The sequence below is a fragment of the Apteryx rowi genome, unplaced genomic scaffold, assembly GCF_003343035.1.
Source record: "Apteryx rowi isolate R43461 unplaced genomic scaffold, aptRow1 scaffold_241, whole genome shotgun sequence".
In the NCBI taxonomy this organism is placed as follows: Eukaryota; Metazoa; Chordata; class Aves; order Apterygiformes; family Apterygidae; genus Apteryx; species Apteryx rowi.
In genome coordinates, this window is record NW_020448764.1 from 477,104 (window position 1) to 496,580 (window position 19,477).

The following is a 19,477-nucleotide window of genomic DNA, read 5'->3' on the forward strand; positions in this document are numbered from 1 at the left end:
TTGTTAGAAAAGAATGGACTGCTGAAAGCTGTGCAGACGAAAGTGCTCCAGTGTTAGAGAATGGTCCTGTGTTAGGGCCTTCTCTCTTGCTTATTTAGGAAAGGATTTAACATTCTTTTCCAATTGTGCCTGAAAGGCATGTGAAACCAGCCCTAGGTTTAATGTCTCTGAATTCCTTGTGAACCACAACTTGGCACCCATGCATGGCTTTAAAGGTTCATTACACACACGAGTTCTTAAAAAGCTGCAAATCTAGTTAAGATTGTATTAAATGTCAGACTGGATGGAAGAGAAATAGCCCTGGGTCTTCTGTTGACGCCGGAGATGATGGCAGGTGCCAGCTTTTTTATTAACCTAGTAGCTGATAAATGAACAAATTCAAAATATTTTCACATAATAGACCTAAATACGTATAGTTCAACTGAAACCAATGAAGCAATACTGATTTYCATGAGCTGAAGGCCTCGCTTATTATGAAGTAACCCACTGGTTTTCTATGCTGTTGTCATAGCCTTTGAAAGCAAGAGTACAGTCCATATATACAATATGACAGAGATTCTGTCTGGATTATTTCTGTTTGTTTRTTTTCTAGTCACATCAGCTGGCCTAATGAGAGATATTACTTAATCCTATTTCTACACTACAATAAAGACATTTAACACCTACTATCAGACAAGAACAAGGCATCTATTCTGTACATTTGCATGCCTTTCGATTAACAGCAGTTAGTTTCTGAAATATAGGGGATGCAACACTTTGCAACTTCGCAGAGCAGAGACAAGGAAATCTTTGTGATGGTCAAGATGGAACAAAAAGCCTGGATATGAGGACACATACCAGGAGCTCGGATTTAGGTATAGTTCTAGTAACAGCAGATTCTAGAGACAAGTTTGTACTACCAAAAATTCCATGCCTTTTTTTCCCCTCATCACACTCTTTGAGCAGGAAACAGCCAGGCTGTATATCAGGTCTGAAATGAGAAATATCAAGGTGTTAAGAGCATGGATGGCCTGCTAAGAGTGCTGTASAGAACAGCCATGCCTTTACAGAAAAATCCATCAGAAAATTAGAATGTTTCCATAGATTTTTGGAGCATACTTTTCAAATAATCAGTCTTTCAGAGAAAATACTATGTTCTAAAACAAGTTTCAATGAAACAGAACAATWCTATATTAGAATTGTGTAAGTGTAAATTTTACCGAGCCATGTCGATGGATCACCTTATTCATGCTGACAGTTCTTTTCCACAAGCAATATAATATTATTCATCCAGAAAGGAGTTGGAAGCCTGCACAAACTGCACAGCATATTTCTTTACCATGCAGGCTGCCTTCCTCAGAAGGCATGCTGCACAATTGGAGACCTTTAAGGTGGCGCTGTGGCTAGATCTAAATGCTCTGTAGTGATCCTCTCTAACAGGAACATGGTGGTGGTGTGTTCTGCATCTAAAAGAAAAAGAACAGCTTTTTGGCTAGCTGAAGGTGAAGAAAGAATCATTTGGTGTAATTTAGCTGGGAATACACAACCAGAGAGGAATACGTTTCACAGCCCATCCATGACCAATTGCTGTCTCACAGAATGTAAAAGCAGATGGTATATCGGTCATTTATAGATGGTAAAATCATAGCATGACAGATTTGCATGGATCACTTTTAATGAAACAAAGTCATTTTTATGTTTGCATTTTACAGAGCAGTGTTTTAGCCAGGAAAAAAACCTCCAAAATTAATGGTACATGTCAAGCTAGAGGGGTATTTGTCAAACAACTTGAAAACCTCATCTGAGAAAAGTAAAGGCTGCGTTAACTTGTTTTTTTAAAACTACCAACTTTGACGGATGTAGCTGCATGGTAGCTGGTGGTAGAATATAGAAGATCAAACCTGACTAAATCTACTGGAGTCTTGGAAGAATTCCAGCTTCTACCAGCCCTCCCACAGGTGGTTCTGCATTTGGTGGGAGTTATGGGTAAGAGAGATTCTGGAGCTGCCAAAGTGTATGGTGATATTTTTGTATGAAGTGACTACAAACTTCCAATTAATGGATGGTGCAAATGAGTTTCAGGACTGATTTGGACACTGGCACTGTTACATAGGTCCTTTAACTTCTAGACCTCTGAAAGCGTCAGCTGCTGACTTTTTCATTTTCTCAGTTCATGGTCAAGTGAGCAAATCTATGGGGAAGTCCCAACAGATGAACCAAAAGCAGAGCACACACTGAAAGCCTTATTCTGCAGCCTCTGTGGCAGTTTATGAACGTGGAGAATTATATGGTCTGGAGAATAGGTTATATTTTTTATATATATACACTTTACAAATAGCATTTTATGTGTTGGTTGTGTCCTACTACAGCAGACAAGGAAGACTACACTGTGAATATCTATTCTGTTCTTATTCCCTCTTTGTACTTTAAGCTTCAGCAGTGCAACTTGTAATGGATATGGCTCTTTTTTAAGCTGGATAAATATCTGCTAGGAATTCATGTTCAGGTATAGCCGATTTTAACTTGAGGCAGGGAATGGCTCAGATGATTTCTTGAACCTTATTTCAGCCTTCTTTTGTAAATCTTATTAACATGTGTTAATGTTTATTTAAATATTTATAAAAATACAATAAGAATATAAAATATTAAGACACATTAAAATATAAGACTGATTCCTCAAATGGAGTAAGTCAGGTCTCCAGAATTCAAGTCAAAGGTTGAAAGTGTGTATGTCTTATCGAGCTAATAAACAGTTAAAATGACATTGTAAGGTTTTGAGAGGTTACAGAAAAACTATTATTAATATCAAATTACAAAATACAGTAACTTGGTACAATTCAGGTAGCTGTACTTTTAATCCTGAAAAATAAGCTCATACATCTTTTTACTGAAAGAAAAATGTTTTTGAAAGATACATCATCTAGTATATGTGCCACAGTGCCCATGCCTATTAAAACAAGCGTTGCTTCTTGGTCAAGATCAGTAGACACTCTTGTAATAGAAATATTAGATAGATAGGGAGTAAGCACGGAAGACAATGTTACACACTCTTACACTAAGTGGCCTTGACACATTGGTTTTACTGCAAAAGTGGTAGCTAACAGAATAGCAGTGTTACAGGACTATCAGCAGGAGGACATTAATAGAGTTTCCATCTTACAGAAAAAACTTTTATAACACAAAAAATAAAAATAACAACTAACGTAACATTTATGCAAGAGAAGATTGGACATAATAATTTGATATATTGCTTGCATATAACATGAACTCTACAGCATATGCAATTGCTGTAAATACTTATTTGATGTGGACATAAAATCAAGAGTATAACTCAATAAAAGAATTCACTAACGGACAAATACAATTCATCTTCTGAAATATCCAACAGCAAATTTATTTAAAGTTTCACCAGAAGACATACAGTGTTTGCTAATTATCAGTGCTCAAAGTACATCCAGAGAAGTAAATCTATACTTCATTTCCATTCTGAATAACACACCAAATACTGTGTATCAACTTTCATAACCTGAAGATGACAGGAAACAAACATGTCAATTCATGAAACAAAAATGTTTCTTTTACATGATATGGCAAGAAAATTTTCCAAGTGATACTTGAAATCTTGCCATATCTGCAGCTTATTGACAGTTAAATTAATTACATGTAAGATAATCCTTCTTTACATAGGCATTTTCTCGTCCTCTGTTCCTCAAGGGGGTCAGGTCAGCTGCCCAACTGAGGCTGTGCGGTCCTCTCCTTTAAATATTAGAGCAAACATGAAGGGCCAAAAGRCTGCACAGGCACAACAGATTCCGTACTTTTCCATCTCCAGCCACCTTGGAATATACAGTTATCTTTTTTTTCTTTTTTTTCCTATATGACTCTACTCCTGTGTCTCCCTCTGACTGGATTCTCTACATAGGATTTAGCTTCTTATGGCACACTGAGAAGATTGCAATTGCTTTCGCAATTCAAAATCCCAGCCAAAGTATGGGGTTACTCCGGTCAGTGAGAATGTACAGGAGTGAGGTCTGGAAACCTTAGTAGTGTCCTCTCTGCTCTTATACAATTTGCCTACTCTTAGGAAAGAGTAAGTAGATAAATAACCCTCCCTCCTGCTGCAGAGCTACATGACTCAGAGAGTTTGTTACAGGTATAGGAAGTTCTTACTCTCTTTCCTTCCCTTATGTGAAATACAGTCAATAATTTGGGGAAATATGAGAAGGATGTAGATGAACTTGAGCAAATCAAGCAGAGAGCCACCAGGATGGTCAGACAAGTGGAGCACATGAACTATGAGGAGAGGCTGAGGGAACTGGTCTTGTTTAGCCTGGAGAAGATAAGATTTGGGAGACCTAACATGAACCTTACAGTACTGAAGAAGAGGTTACTGAGAACATCAAGTTGCTGAGGTGCAAGCAGGAGAATGAGAGACAATGCTTATAAATCAAAAYGGGAGATTTCAATAGGATATAAAGAAAAAAAAAACACTACGAGGATAATTAAGCATTGGAACAGTTGTCCAGAGAGATTGTGGAATCTCTGTCCTTGGAGATTTTCAAGACCCAGCTGGACAAAGCCCTGATCTATCTAGTCAGAAATCACCTGCTTTGAGCAGAAGGTTGGAGAAGATAACCTCCTGAAGTCCCTTCTAACCTGAATGACTGTGATTCTAAGGTAGTCCAAAATCAACAGCTGTAGAGTTCAGATCTTGGCTCTAAAAGATGTCCCTATATAGGAAGCCTTTCAATCTCACATCCCCCAGTGCAAGAGCAGACTCACAATCTAGTGCCTGCTACTGCAGGAATGGTGTTTAAGATAGACTCATTAGCCACTACAGCACGGCCAACTCTTCATTAGTCAGCATTCTCACTGCCACACACCTAAATTACATTTTAATCTTGGTTACAGTTTATTGAGTTTATTTTCCAGAGATCTGTTGTTTCTAATCATACATATCTGCAGTTCAATGGTGCATGGCTTTATTTGAAAACAACTCTATCTTCATTTAGGTGCCTGGATGGAACTCCCTACATTGTTATCTGTTTGTGCAAAACATGAAACACTCTCACCTGGCACCAGTTTGTGGCCTGACAGTGTTTGTTGCAAAACTGGTAGTATCTCATTAGGTGCTGAGGTGTATTCAAGTGGTTTTTGTTTTGGTCATAGAATTTTAGCAGGCAGTTTAAAACTTTAACAAGTATTTGCAGTATGTTACAAGTCATAAAGACAGACTGATTAGATGCACAGAAACATTCTCCAAATTATCTTACACACACAGTAATAAGGCCATCAACCTTCAAACCTGTACTACGTGGAAAATTTCAAGTTCTTATTCCCTGCAGAAGAAAGGAGATAGATATGCCAATTCTTGAAGCTGCAAGCAGATTTTCCAAGTAATATTAGAAACCTTGCCATACATGTGGCTTTGGTGACAGTTAAATTAAGCCGAGGGACTAAGCCAGGTTTTCAATTAATATGACAACAATAATATAGTACATTACATTTAAAAAACATGTTCCACTCAGGCTTTCTGAAGCAATTTGCAAGCAATTACTTTAAAAATACTTCTATGTGCATTACTGCCCATACTTTATAGATGGGAAAGAAATCATAGGAAGTGTCAAAATGCCTACAGGTGTACAGGAAGCCCTGATCTACCTAGAAGTTGCATCCAAATCCTGTGAATGCTAGTCCTCTCCTTTCATCAAAAGAGTATGTCTTTCATGTCTCTGTGCCTTTTCCTATAGATATTTTGTTTCTCATAAAGCTTATGCTTATGCCTCTATACAGACATCTTTTTACTTCTCTCCTTAAGTAATTTCCTAGATGAGAATACTATATAGTTGGCATAGAAAATATTGTGTGGTAATTAATAAGAAGTCTATGCCAGTTAAAATTAACTGAGATATTCTCCTTTCAGTGAAATCAGTGGAAATTAGACCACTGCCTCAAGTGAGACAGGATCTGGTCCAATATTAAAAAAAAAACAGGAAGCATGAGATTGAGGATAAGCAGTGGACTGTTTTGATATTGATATAGAGGAGAATCAAAACATAACAGTTGTGTCCAGGTAAGTGATTTAGATACATGAATAGACCATGTATGTCCTCTAGCCAATGCCCTTAAGACAAGAACCAGAAAGCAATATGACATTAATTATACAAATACTCTAGCAGCTACCTTTGGCAGTTACAACACGTATTCTTGATGAAATGCTTCTCAGATACTAGAGGCAAGTCCAAACTAGCACCCAGGATTCAGGTGCCCATAAAACTGCAGATCACAGTCAGAGTTTTATGATTGTCCCATCTTCCTAATCAGTTGATCCAAAATCCCAACTCTGACGCCCCAAACCTTGAGGAAGTATGGGTCCACACCTGGATCCAGGTGTAGCAATCCATTACTACTATACATCTATAATAAATGTTTTGCACCAGAGTACCTTCATTCCTTAGAAGAGAATTACTACCAAAGGTCTGCCTAAGACCAAAGTATGTCTCTTTCATAAGCTATTAACAACATTCAGGAGAAGAGCATAAGAAACAAGCTGAACAATGTGATCTTCGTCTCGATACAGTCCCCTAATAACCGGTAGTTGTGGGATTTCTGAGATGGAGGTTGCTTTCAAGCTGCTGAAAATGTACTGTCAGTGCCAGTATATACAAGTCGTTGTTTGCATGGAGYGTACCAGTAGAAGTACTTTAAATGTGTATTCAGATGAACCCCCTGTCCTGGGCAAACAAAGTTACATTTCTGTTTGGGCAAAAAAGTGACAATTTTCAGACTTCTATAACAGTGTTAGGACTTGATGGAATTAAACAAATGACTATCTCTGCATACAAATCAAAATGCAGCTTTCAGAGAAGCTCCACAGTTCACCATGTGAAAAGTGTGAGAAAGGTATGAATGTCGGTGTGGGCTCAGTTCAGAGTCTACTCAGGAACGTAGGAGGAAACAGAAACTTAACCGACAATGAAATTTTCCGAAGGGCTAATTTACTCAAAGCAAACTGTTATAATCAGTCATAAACAAGTCTCATCAAGATATGATGTGCTGAGCTTGAACATTTAATTGTACTGACTCAGATCTTCATAGAGATCTTCAAAAATCGTCGCAGAGAATTGGAGGCACAGCTGGATGATTAGCACAGTGGAGGAGCCTGCTCTGTCACCAGTGCAGCATGGGACTTTTGGCAAGTAATTTCATTGCTACTTCTGTCAACTTCCTAATCTACAGTAAGGCTAATATTATTTTCCTTCCTTAGTAAAGCTGTCAAGAGTTAGTGCTCATAGGATACTATAAGGTTCTCAGCTGAAAAACTATTACAGTTCCAAATATGTTTTACAAAGGAAGCTATAACATCCATAAAGTAGATGGCTGCCTTCAAAAATAATTTTTCCTCTATATTTATGGCTAGCTTTTTTAAAGCAGAGTTACATGCTACTATTTCTTTGATTAATGGAGCATTGGACAAACTATCTCTCAATGAAAAGAAGTTTTTCCTAATTTCTCTTGAGCAGCAGATCTGAGCTAAAAGGTCAAATTTTTCTTCCACTAAAAGCAGTGGAAACTACATACCTATATCTGCGGATGCATTCTGGCCTATGATTTCTATGCCATTGTTTTGGAGTAAATCTAACTTAGCACTGAAAATAGCTTATTGCTATCTAAGGATAGTAACAGTCCCTTAAAAAAGTGAAAAGCACAAATGCTGTTTTTCCTTTACGTTCTACTTTAGGATCAGTTAGGATAGTAATGTTTATTATTTTTAGAAGTAAAGGAAAACACAGTTTTTTTTTTTCTTGTATGAAAAAAACAGTACTTAACAAGATAACATGGATTGTGGAAGAGAAAATTGGACAGAAAAGCATTTCTGAAGGAGACATTCCACGCGTACCATTGAAATGAGTCAAATTGTAATGAACTATGACTGCTGTACCAAAATACAGGTGCATGTGCATTTGGAAATGAGAGTAGTATCATACTGCAGATTGAGTCACTGGACAAGCTTGTTTTACCCTTTCAGTTATGCAAGCAAGTTTATGACTCAGCATCTACACAAGTCTGTTCTCTGCTGACAAGACAAATTAGTTCTGCAGCAGAGTTAGTCAGCTCTACCCTTTTCACAGTGCTAAATTCATCAGGCAACTGAGGTATGGAAAAGATTGTGGATCCTTTATTCTGGGTGTAGTTACTTATGTGAGCTAGGGCAAACACATTCTAAAGGAGAAAGATCTTAACCATCTTCACACAAGAAACTAAGTGCATGGGGGAAAAAAAGCTGTCATGGGATTAGACTGATCAGTGCTTGTGTCCTTTAACTAAAACAGATTAAGTTTGCTTTCCAACATCATTTTCTATTACTACTAATGTGCATCCATCCCTTGTTTATATAAATCAACTGGTAATTTGTTGCAATTGTAGTCTGGACGTAATTTCTGTAATTGTCTTTGATTTTTCTTGCAAGGGTTGAAAATAATTTCCAGTATTTTAGAGTGTCGCATGGATTGAGTAGAAATATTTTATCATGTTAGCATGCCAGTTAAAGGCAATTATAAGCTGATATACACCTTGTCATGGGAGTTTCTTTCCTATTCCGTTCTTGGAATGCTGACTCTTTTCTGGCACATCTGGAACTAACATTAATCTTTCCTTACCCTTCAGACTTGATGTTTTTGAGGTGTCAAGTATGAATGACTGTTACCAGTGGTCTTAGCATTTGAAATATCTAACCCTTAATGCCTAGTGACAGAATTTTTAGACCTTTTTTTGGAGCTGAAAGCTAAGAACACACTAGGTAGACTGGCCACTATTTCGCTCTTTCTACTTTTGAGGAAGTATATCCCATTACTTTTGCTTAAAAAAGGAATCCTTATGTCCCATGCCCAGAGGTGAATTTCACCAATAGCCACATTAGTTTTTATTATAATAATCCCACAGTGAGGCCAGGAATGAGGCCCCACTGGGTGAATTACAGTACAAACACTGTAAAACAAACTGTAAGACAATGTCTTAGCCAAGGAGAATTCATAGTTAAGCTACAAGAGGCTGAAAAAGATAGGGAAAATAGAACAGAGAGTTATGGTTTGCAAATGTTATAATTTGGTACTGGTGGCTTTTCCAAAGCATCAAAAAAAGGTTTAAATACTCAGGTGGATATAGTGACTGTTGTATCTGAATACACAAATACCTATTCTTCACAAAGATTATTCTGAGTGATGTATCAGCTGTCTTTATACAATTTATGCACATACGGTTGGGTCTTTAGATCACAACCCCAGTGTTGATAGTTTTCACAAGAATTAGTGCTTTTCTTAAAGCCTCTGTCCCTGCAACTATTTGCACATGTGAAAATCTCAGCCTTTATTTTTTAAAAATAAATACTCTCAAACATCATATTTATGGAGAAAAGCAAATGCGAACTAAGTGAAATCTGGAAGATTGAAATGCAGAAAGAAAAAAAAATTAAGGTGCAAATATATGTAACTTAAAAAATAACAAACAATTATGATTTTAAAAGCTTTCTTAAGATTTTCCAGGCTTAGATGATTTGTGAGTGCCTTGGTTTGACAACACTTTGTCTAGCATTTTTTGGATTTTGTCCAGTTCAATGTTTCTCAGTCTGCATGGTGCTGAGGAGGTGTGGAGAATTATAATAATTTAAAATAGGTAAAATCTTTCTGCTGTACTCCTTGCATATGTTTGTGTTTCAAAATCAACAATTCTCTTTCAAGCTCTCAAATCACATGACAAAATGCATAGGTGGGGTAGATATCATCATCCATTACTAATATTGCCCAATCCTGATTATAAATACCTTGCTTTCAGTGGCTTATTCCTTGCCAAGTTTTAACAATCCGGGTTTACTTTTTTATTCTGAGGATCTGGTGCATTCCAAAATTTTCAGCCTGTGACAAATAAGACACTCCCAAGAATGAAACCAGCAAACAGGAAGCTCTTGAGTTATCAAGAGCTGTGCTTTGAACACATGTATTTCTTTATGGTGCTTGATATCGTGAAAAATCATGATATATCTCTCTTAAATTTAATAAACAGGATTAATGTGATAAAGCTGAAAGTGGGATACATTATATAGCCTTATTACTGAAAACTTAAGTTTTATAGTAAATACAAGAGGGTGATGTACATTTCTTCTTTCAAATAAGGAAGTAACCAACCCAAGTTGAGAAATAAGTGGTTAACTGACAGTTACTGATGTGCCTTTTCCTAGAGATGCACAGAACAAAAAGTTATATTATTTCTTCAGTAATTCTGATAATTTCTTAAATATCCACTACTGCTCCCCCTTTCCTTTGCTACCTGCTGTCAGAAATCCACAGACTGAAATTCTGTAACATGAATTAGTACAATATATGATGGCAGCATCAAACAGATCATTTGATGACTCCCTGATATCAGTATCTCCATGCTTCTCCTGCTCTTTTTACTCTTATCTATTGACTTGCTGTGTGTTTATAGATGAGTTTTACCCTATGCAAAATACAGACGTTAGAGTTCTGTCAAGATAAGGATTACACACCACTGTTCTCAGTGCTTACTGTAGAAAGGGAGGTGAAATGATAAATACTTGTGCACTTGTGTGGAGAGTGGAAGTCATTGGGGRAGGCGGCTAGTTAAGATTGGCTTCTTTGCAGAGAACATTAAGTACTGTTCTGAAAAAAATCAGTATTTTAAAAGTGATACTTAAAAAGGCAGATAAAAAAAGAAACAGCTGTATTAAGCAGCTTCCCGACTCAGACTTAAAAAATGAAAGTCACCTCCTGTGTCCTAACCTTTCCCTGTACACAGAAAGACAGTGATATGACACACAGAACTACTCATTGGTCAAATCAATTTCTTCTAATTTAAGATAATATACACCTCTGATATTTTCTCTAGGGCTTATTTAAAGATTTATGTTTTATCACCCTTACTTCTCTATTACTTATTGAACACAAATCCTTTTTTCCGCAGTTCTGTATTAGCTGCAACACTTTGTCTGGCATGAATGACACAAAGACACCCAGAAAAAAGGTGGGCAGAATATAGTTGCATCTTAGATAATCTTGTAGTCTTCCCTAGTTTTCTTGCATTTACTGTCTCTACTTCATTTTATTCCAAAATACATGAAGAGAACAAACCTCTGCCATTACATAAATGTATATGGACACAAGCAATTTCAATTCACCTGCCAGACTATTAGCTCTATTTTTAGCCTGAAGCAGTAACTAATCACATTAGCAGAGGGGCTTTTATTTTCAAAGTGATGGCCTCAGAATACAGAACTTCCCTCTAAATAGCAAGTGATAGCTACCTCTCCCAGATGTCTGATGTGCTCTTGGTAGAGGCGCTCTGTTTTCTCAGTTTGCTCTACACTTCTCAGGTCACATTATTTCAAAGTTCTGCTGTAAGTGCTGTGCTAGTGACCCTTACTGTGACTCTACTTTTAAGGTACTCCTGCACTGAACTAGGAAATTATCAATAACCTTCTAAATTAAGCTAATTAAACTTGAGTGCACACCTAAGGCACATAGCTGTTATTCAAACGTATGCAGAACAAGGGATACTGTGACATGGTAATATTCATGAGTAAGCAATGGAGTGTGAAGCTATTAGAAGGAATCTTTGCATTCTATAAGCTGCTCCTAGGCAAGAGCTAGTTACAACCATTCACAGATTTACTCAATTCAACAAGGAAGAGTCTAACATAGGGTTAGTTAACATGATCAGGACCTGTAAGTTTTCACTTTGCCCTCATGCAGTAACAGTGTGTTCTAGAGAACATTATTTTAGAAATGCTTTAGGGAGTTTTAATAAAGCTTAAACTGTAAGTCTTGGCAGTATATGATGCAATTAAGACAAAACAAAAATATCCTAAAAACTTTGAAACTGACATTAAAAAAAAAGTTCATGATTTTCAGTTATGAAAGTCATGATTTTCAGATTTTCGGTTAATTTAGTGTCCAGTAAGTTGCAAATCACTCTGTTTCAGTACAAAAACATCCTGTCCCAAATCCTGATGTACCAAGACATATCAAATCTGAAGTGTGCCACTGCCCAATATGTGATGCCTGTGATTCTATCTGTTAGAATGAAACACTGATAAGAAAATCGTGTCTTTATGTGGAAAATGACCTTGTTTGTTAGAAAAAAAAAAAGTGGCATTTTCTTTAGAATTATGTGATGCTTGTCCTGAGCCTCAGGCCAAAGTTATTCTTCAACAGTGAATTTCATATCTGAGTAATGAAAGAAACATTCCAGGGGCAGGCTGATTTTAAATAATATGACTCCCTTCTCCAGAAAGGAACATCAATACACAAATAGCAGCTTGAAGTGTACACTCTGAAAGGTAGGATACACAGTATTGTTTCTTTTCCTATTACTTATTCTATGTTCTTCTATCTTACAGCTTTGACTCTGGGACAATCTTATGAGAAGCTTTCAAAATTTGTGTATTTACACACTATAATATCATAGTTTCAAAGCAATAATTATAGCAAGTAGTCTAGAAAACAATGTTTAAAACTTACCATGCTTCTACTGACTATATTTCTTCCATCTCAGAATCAGTCCTGAAGACTGCAAGTAGYTGTGGTGTTAAAGCATATTCCTTTACTGGAGAAGAATCAAAATTCTGAAGAAAGACAAAGAAATTGAACCCACTTATGCAACACAAGATGGAGAAAGATACTTTCTTATGAAAAGGGTTTCATGGGATCTCTCAGGAAAGCAGTAAAAAGATCTTCCACCTCTTCCAGGGCCAAAGCATGGACATCCTGAGGCTGTTAATGTTTGTAGGCTTTAATAGCATTTGACAAACTGTGTACATTACAAAGAGGCTTTCACAGTGTATGCGATGACATGCGAAACCTGAGGGAAAAAAAAAGATGATACAATTAAAGAAAGGTAATTTTTGCAGCCTAAAATTGCTAAGTGGTAATATGACCTCTGCTAATAACAGTTAATGAACCCTGTTACAGCAGAAGCAACATAATTCTAAAGAAAATGCCTTTTTTTTTTTTTTTTCAAACAAGGTCATTTTCCACATAAAGACACGATTTTCTTATCAGCATTTAATTCTAACAGATAGAAACACCATTCTTTCCAGGCTAAAGCAATCTACAAGTATTTTTTCACTGTTAAATTATATCGTAGAATAAGTAAATATAGCAAAGAATAATTTCTGGAAAAAAAATGACATCCACCCTCTCTATCTTATCATCATTCTCTATGTGTGCTGCATTTATGTATGAAATTCATTCCATCCCCTCGTTTTGGGGGTATTTATGTCTAAGTGTGAATAATGCGGTCTATTAAAGAAACAGTGTGTTATTCATGCCTACTACAGGAAGACCCAGGGCGAAATTTAAAAACTCAGGTATATCTTGAAGTGGACAGTCCCTGTCACTTTCTTTGTTGCTTCAGCTGCCTTACCACTATTAACTTTGCAGAAGCAATGAAGTACTAACGTTTTGTAGGCAATTGAGTTTATCTAGGGTCCAATTCTGACATCCAGTGGCGACTACGATTCATTGCATGCACCCTTCTGGTTTCCAAGCATTTGAAACTTGGCTTGAAATGATACAGCTTTAATTTCCAAATAGATTATTTCAGCATTTAAGTAAACACATTTATGTGATTTCCACAGGTAAGTATCAGTTTTTTCAGAAACTAATTGTTTATCAACATGTAATGACTTCAGAGATCAAGACAAATATAAAATACTTTGATATTTAATAATATTCAGTACARAAACCTTGAAATATCCTAAAACACTAAATTATTTGGAAATCTTAAACACACACACTGGTTACAACTCAGTGATAATTCTCTCTAAATCTATCTATATCTGTGCATGCATACATACATACACACATCCCCCCTGCCCTGTAATTTTCTAATCCTAAGCTTCTGATTCTAAAAATGTAAGTGCCCAGGTGCACGAATCTACCTTGCACAGGATCCACCTAACAAGGAAACCATGGCCCAACAACAGATTTTATTTCTTGGTAGAAGAAGAAATGAAGATTCACTGAGTATAATTTAATGTAATTCTTCAAAACCAGCAGCTGAAACTCTGTATTTCTCATGTGAAACTTAAATTTAAGTAATTGCTTATATAGATTTTTAACTTGCCTGTGAGCCAGTATTTTTATTATCTATATTTTCTTCCTAGTATTGGCTAACTTGTCCTCTGTTTTCAATTGTGTTTTTGACCAAAGCCAATATAAAATGTGGGTTTTGCCCACCTTTTCCCAGAGTTCTGGATGTCTGAATTCAGTATTTTGGTCAGGCCCACTATCAGTCTTGCTGGAAGTTTCAGGTTTAAACTTCCCTTTCAGGATGTTTGTTTTGAACTGGAATTCTAACATTTGCTTGGTTTAATTCAACTATTACTTYTACAAACTCCTACAGCAGCTGTGAGATATGGACAAGCTTCAGGGCATCTTTTCTATTCTGAAGACTGACTGATGATTTTAACCAATAAATCTCCCAGCTTAGAGCTTCAAAGATGGTAATTGGAAAGCAACTCTGAGACCAGCCCTATGTGTCATTGTGTTGTCACTGAACATCTATCAAAAGTTAGTATTCCTGATACAGCCCTGCTATTTATAAAGGTACCATTTTACAAAGAAATTAAAGTTTTCCAATAGCCAGAAAATGTCTTTGTCCTTCCCCCAGCATCTGGCACATCCCTTCACCACAAAACAAGTTTCTCTCAACCATTTCTAAGTGGTTTATTCTAGCAAAATAAAACAACATTTTGCTTTTCCTGTTGAAGATCATTCACATTCACCCTCCATAACCACATACAGAGTCTCTGAGTAGTTCACTGTTTTAAACTGCACAATTTGTAAGATTAAGGTTGAAGCTGTAATGTGAATGAAGACATTATAAAACAAGTTATAAACCACAATCATGTAAAGAAACAATTTTGTGATGAAACAGGAGACCACTAATATTAGAAAGTTTGGAGCAGACTTCTGAAACAGGAACTATTATCTCTAAATGTAATTCTGTTCTAGTTTTGTTAGATCATCTCTCTGAAGTCTTGATGAATATCTGAATCACTCAGTCTCTCTAGCTGTGTCAGTATCTTGAGTGCTTACCGCGATTTCTCCAGAATTCTTATATTTGTTTAACCTTACTTTCTCTTCAGGAAAATTAAACAAATTTGCTTCCTCTCAGCCCTGATATGTGTTAGCCTTTGAATGCATACCTCACTTCTTATTCTTTGTTACCTTAGTGAGTTACCTCTCTGATGGACTTTGGCCCAGATCTGTAAAATCTGAAAATCAAGTAAAGCTTGTCAGGACCTTGCCAAGCTCTGAAATGTCAAATGCCTCTGCATTTTTCTGCAGGAGGTTTTTTCTTTTTTTTTCCTCTTGGTCTCTCTGGAAGCAACTACAGAATACTATTGCTGTTTCCAGCTGTGTAAAACTGCTTCCTGCTAAGTAAGCCTTGATAACAATGACTCAACATTTCCTACTAAAAAATTTTCCTCATTTAGATCTTTACACTCCCTTACACTTTAGGATATTGTTTTGACAGTGCTTTCTGCGTCCTTGGTTTTATATGGTGCTCAATTTTAAACATGGGTTTTTGAATCATCTGGGTTTTCATAGAACATTTCTGTGGATTTAATTACACAGTGCTTACAAGGACATGAAGGAATGGATCACAAAATAGCCTGCCCTATTGGAAAATTTCTGGCAGTGTGCCTTTCCTATTTTAAGACAAGTAATTAAAACTATTACTATCATATGAAAGCATATATAATTTCACCYGTTTTAAATTTAACATGTAAATTTTTTAAGAGAGATGGAGAAGAAAGACTGCTTATTTGATGGATATTTATTTTCAGCTGTAGTTTGACTAAGACAATACAATTTGTAATTTCTGTATTTTTATATCTGCTTGTGAATTGAATATTAACTTAAAGTATTAACTGTGCTATCAAAAAATCTTGTTCAACAGTAGCATTTAATTTTGGCTTAAAATCTATCACTGCTCAGCTGCAAAGTCTACCTGGGAAAAAGTAAGCAAGAGCTCTGCACTGTATAAAGAAAATGGCATGAGACCTATAGTAGTTATTCTCAGTTCATATAACACAACTAACCTTACCAAACACTTATTTTGGGAGGACACTCAAATTCTGTGCATGTTTTTAGTCTTTGCACTASACCTACCACAAAAAAGTACTGTGCTATGTTTTAATTGAGTAAAGAGCTAATGAAAAAAAGAGTGTTTTGGCTTGCTCTTAGCTTCTTGTGGCTATTTTTGTTGCAGCTCTGTCTCTTCAGAGTCAGTCTTCCTATATGACTTGTTTAGAAAGCAAAAACAAGATGCAATTTTAACAGAGACAGTATCAGGAGCTGGGATAAACCGTGCCCTATAGCACCCGTTTTAAGAACCATTTCATTGGTGTTGCTTTCCTGTTTGCTGAAGTCTCCCGACAAATAAAGACTTTCTCGTTTTGTCCCCAATGATCCCTTACCAAGATATTTTATAGTCAGATTTTATAGTGGCTTGCTTATCTGATTCTCAGAGAGGTGAATTAAGGAATAACTACAACATCAAAGCTACTCAGCCTAGTATCTGACTTGAGAATATGAGACTGAATTAGTCACTAATCCTCAAGTATTTATTTTCCAAATAATGATGTATTACAGCTCTTGGCCTGGAGTTCTATAATTTGGTTTACTACTGGATTATTCAATTAAAGTAATTAAACCAGCAGTACATGATTTTATTACACAGTGTATTAATATTTAATAATTTCAGGGGCTAAAATTTATCCAAGCTTTAATTAGAATTCTTCAAGGAATCCATCTAACTGAACATTTGTTTAAATTTGAGGCTTCACTCATTCCTTTTAAGTAATACGCTATTACACCAGTTAGCTAATAGCTCATTGGATTTCAGATAACTTTAGGAAACTTTTTAATTCCATCACCACCTCAGGGCTTGCCTTGGCTTCTGCTGTGTAATTTAGATTTCAGGAAGTAAATTAAGCAGCTCTCCAAAACCCTTTCTTTTCCTTCCTTATTTAAATGCTACCGTTAAAAGCCCCGAAGCAATTTTACCGCTCGATTTTCTACATTTATCAAATTTGGGCCGTTATCGGCGATTTGAGGCTCCCCTGAACAGCTACCGGGCTGCCACCTCCCCCCCGATGACACCCCAAATCCTCTCACCACCCGCCCCTACACGCATCCTTCACACCCCGCCCCTCCCCCGCCGCAGCCAGCCCCGGCCGTTACCACACCGAGCCGCGGCGCGCGCCGCGCAGGCGCACAGCGGTGCCCCGGAGCCGCCGCCGCCCTCGCGGCGAGCTCGGGCAGTCGCGGGGCGCCGGCAGCCGCTGGCAGCCGTTTCTTCACTCGCCCGGCAGGCGAGACCCACGGCGGTAATCAGAGTTTCTGTAGCGGCAGCGAGACACTGACACAGTATTTACACGCAAATGCACGCAATATTTATTTTCTGCTGCGAGGACGGGTTATCAAGGCGTGAAGACATCCATCTGGAAAGTCAGCGCACGGCCGCAGACCCTGGAGGCAGGCCGGGACCCCGCTCCGCGGCCTCCAAGCGCCGCCCGGCCTCACACCGGGGCCCGGCCCCCCTCCCGCCGCGCGGCGTGGGCAGGGACGAACTACAACTCCCGGCATGCCCTTGCGGGCGCGTGCATGCGCACTGTGCTCCGTCGGTGGGCGCCCTCCCATCATGCTCCGCAGAGAGTAAATAGCTAGCTGGAGGATTTTTTTAAAAAATTCTCTTTAAAGCAAACACCAGAGTAAGAAACAAACGGTCCAAGCCCAAAGAATGAGCTAGAAAAGTAGCTTCTCTTATGTAGTCAGGGAGAGCGGAAGGGGGAAAGGGCGCGAGGGGACGTCATTTCCGCTCACCATTTCGCGGTGCGTGGACGGTCARGGCTCGGTGCGTTCTTGCCGCCGGTGCCGCCATGACGGACCGTTACACCATCCACAGCCAGCTGGAGCACCTGCAGTCCAAGTACATCGGGACGGGCCATGCCGACACCACGAAGTGGGAGTGGCTGGTGAACCAGCACCGGGACTCGTACTGCTCCTACATGGGCCACTTCGACCTGCTCAACTACTTCGCCATTGCCGAGAACGAGAGTAAGGCGCGCGTGCGCTTCAACCTCATGGAGAAGATGCTGCAGCCCTGCGGGCCGCCGGCCGACAAGCCCGACGAGTCCTAGCCCGCCCCGCCGGGCTCCCCGTCCTGGGGGCAGCCGCCGCCCGGCCCTGGGGAGGAGGGGAGCGGGGTCGGCGGAGACCCCGAGGCGGCGCGCGGTGGATGCGCGTTGGCCGGAGCGAGCGGGAGGTGCGCGAAGACGCTTCCCTTTTTGCGGGGCGCGGTAGGTCGCCGAGCGGGACTCCGCTGAAATCTCCTGCCTGTGAACTGTGAGAACGAGCCCGGCACCGCTGAACTGCAATTACACCCGTGGAGAGAGACGTAGGAGCTGCCCCTGTAACCGCCTCTCAGCGCCGTTGGGAACACATGTGTCTCCTGGCCTTCCGTGCTCGTGGTCCTTTTGTTTTCTTCTTATGTTGCATCAAAGGACTCTCACAGGGAGCAGTTTTGTAAAATACCCGCTTTTGGATAGTTTCATTTCTCTTAATTGTATAACTTTAGTTTTTTTCAAATATGGAAAATAAAACTTAGTGGGCATTTCTAATGTTTCATCTGGTAATCTGCTAATTAGAATAAGACCTCTTGTTTGAAAAGGAGTAGTTATTAATATATTAAATGTTTCCATGCAACCTTTCTAAATCTAAGTCTCATATATTTTAAAGGCAGCATTTTCCTAAGCCTAGTTGGCTGATACTTGCTTACCCAAACTATGTTTCAGGAAGAGTTGGGGGAAGCTTGTTGATGCTCAAAAGGCTTGACTTGTAATTAGCATTTATTGTGTAGAGTGATTTGTGGCACAATATAAAYCGATTGCTCCAGTGCCCTAAAACTCCAAAATGTCTTGGCTTTAAATAACCTTTTTTTACATCGTTTTCTCACCTGTGCTTTGAATTTCCCAAATCTTGAGTATCTCTGTTCCAAACTACTGTTGCCTTTTTACTAATGCTATCTAGGCCTCTAGTGGTAAAAATTTCCCTTAAGAGTACACTAATCAAGTGTGTGTGAATGTGGATGCTAAGCACTGTAAATACGAACTAGGTGGTGTGGAGGCCAAGGAAAAGCTAAACCATTTTGCCAGATAACTTCTCCAAAGTTATTTTTCCTTCCCAAAAGCAAAAATTAAGCCTTCACTCCCCAAAAGGAAAATAGGGGTTACTTGTTACTCTTTTGAAGTAAAGTGCTTAGCAATCCAAATCATCTTGAGGTGACAAAATGTCAGATCAATTTGCAATCAGAACTGATTTTGATTTGTCACCTAAAATGCTCTTTCTCTTCATTTGTCACAGTAAGAATAAATTTTTACTTCTAATGAATGGGAAGACCTTGAGCTAAAACT

General features: G+C 38.4%; 1 protein-coding gene across 1 annotated transcript; it reads left to right on the forward strand.

Moving 5' to 3' along the window:
• Positions 1-17,742: 17,742 nt before the first annotated feature.
• Positions 17,743-18,780, forward strand: SF3B5 (splicing factor 3b subunit 5). The gene has a single exon (XM_026066503.1). The coding sequence runs from the start codon at positions 17,945-17,947 to the stop codon at positions 18,203-18,205; it is 261 nt and encodes an 86-aa protein (XP_025922288.1). The 5' UTR covers positions 17,743-17,944; the 3' UTR covers positions 18,206-18,780.
• The last annotated feature ends 697 nt before the right edge of the window (positions 18,781-19,477 follow it).

Bases quoted from the DNA above. Each gene is read 5' to 3' on its own strand.
- SF3B5 (XM_026066503.1), top strand. From the start codon at position 17,945: ATGACGGACCGTTACACCATCCACAGCCAGCTGGAGCACCTGCAGTCC.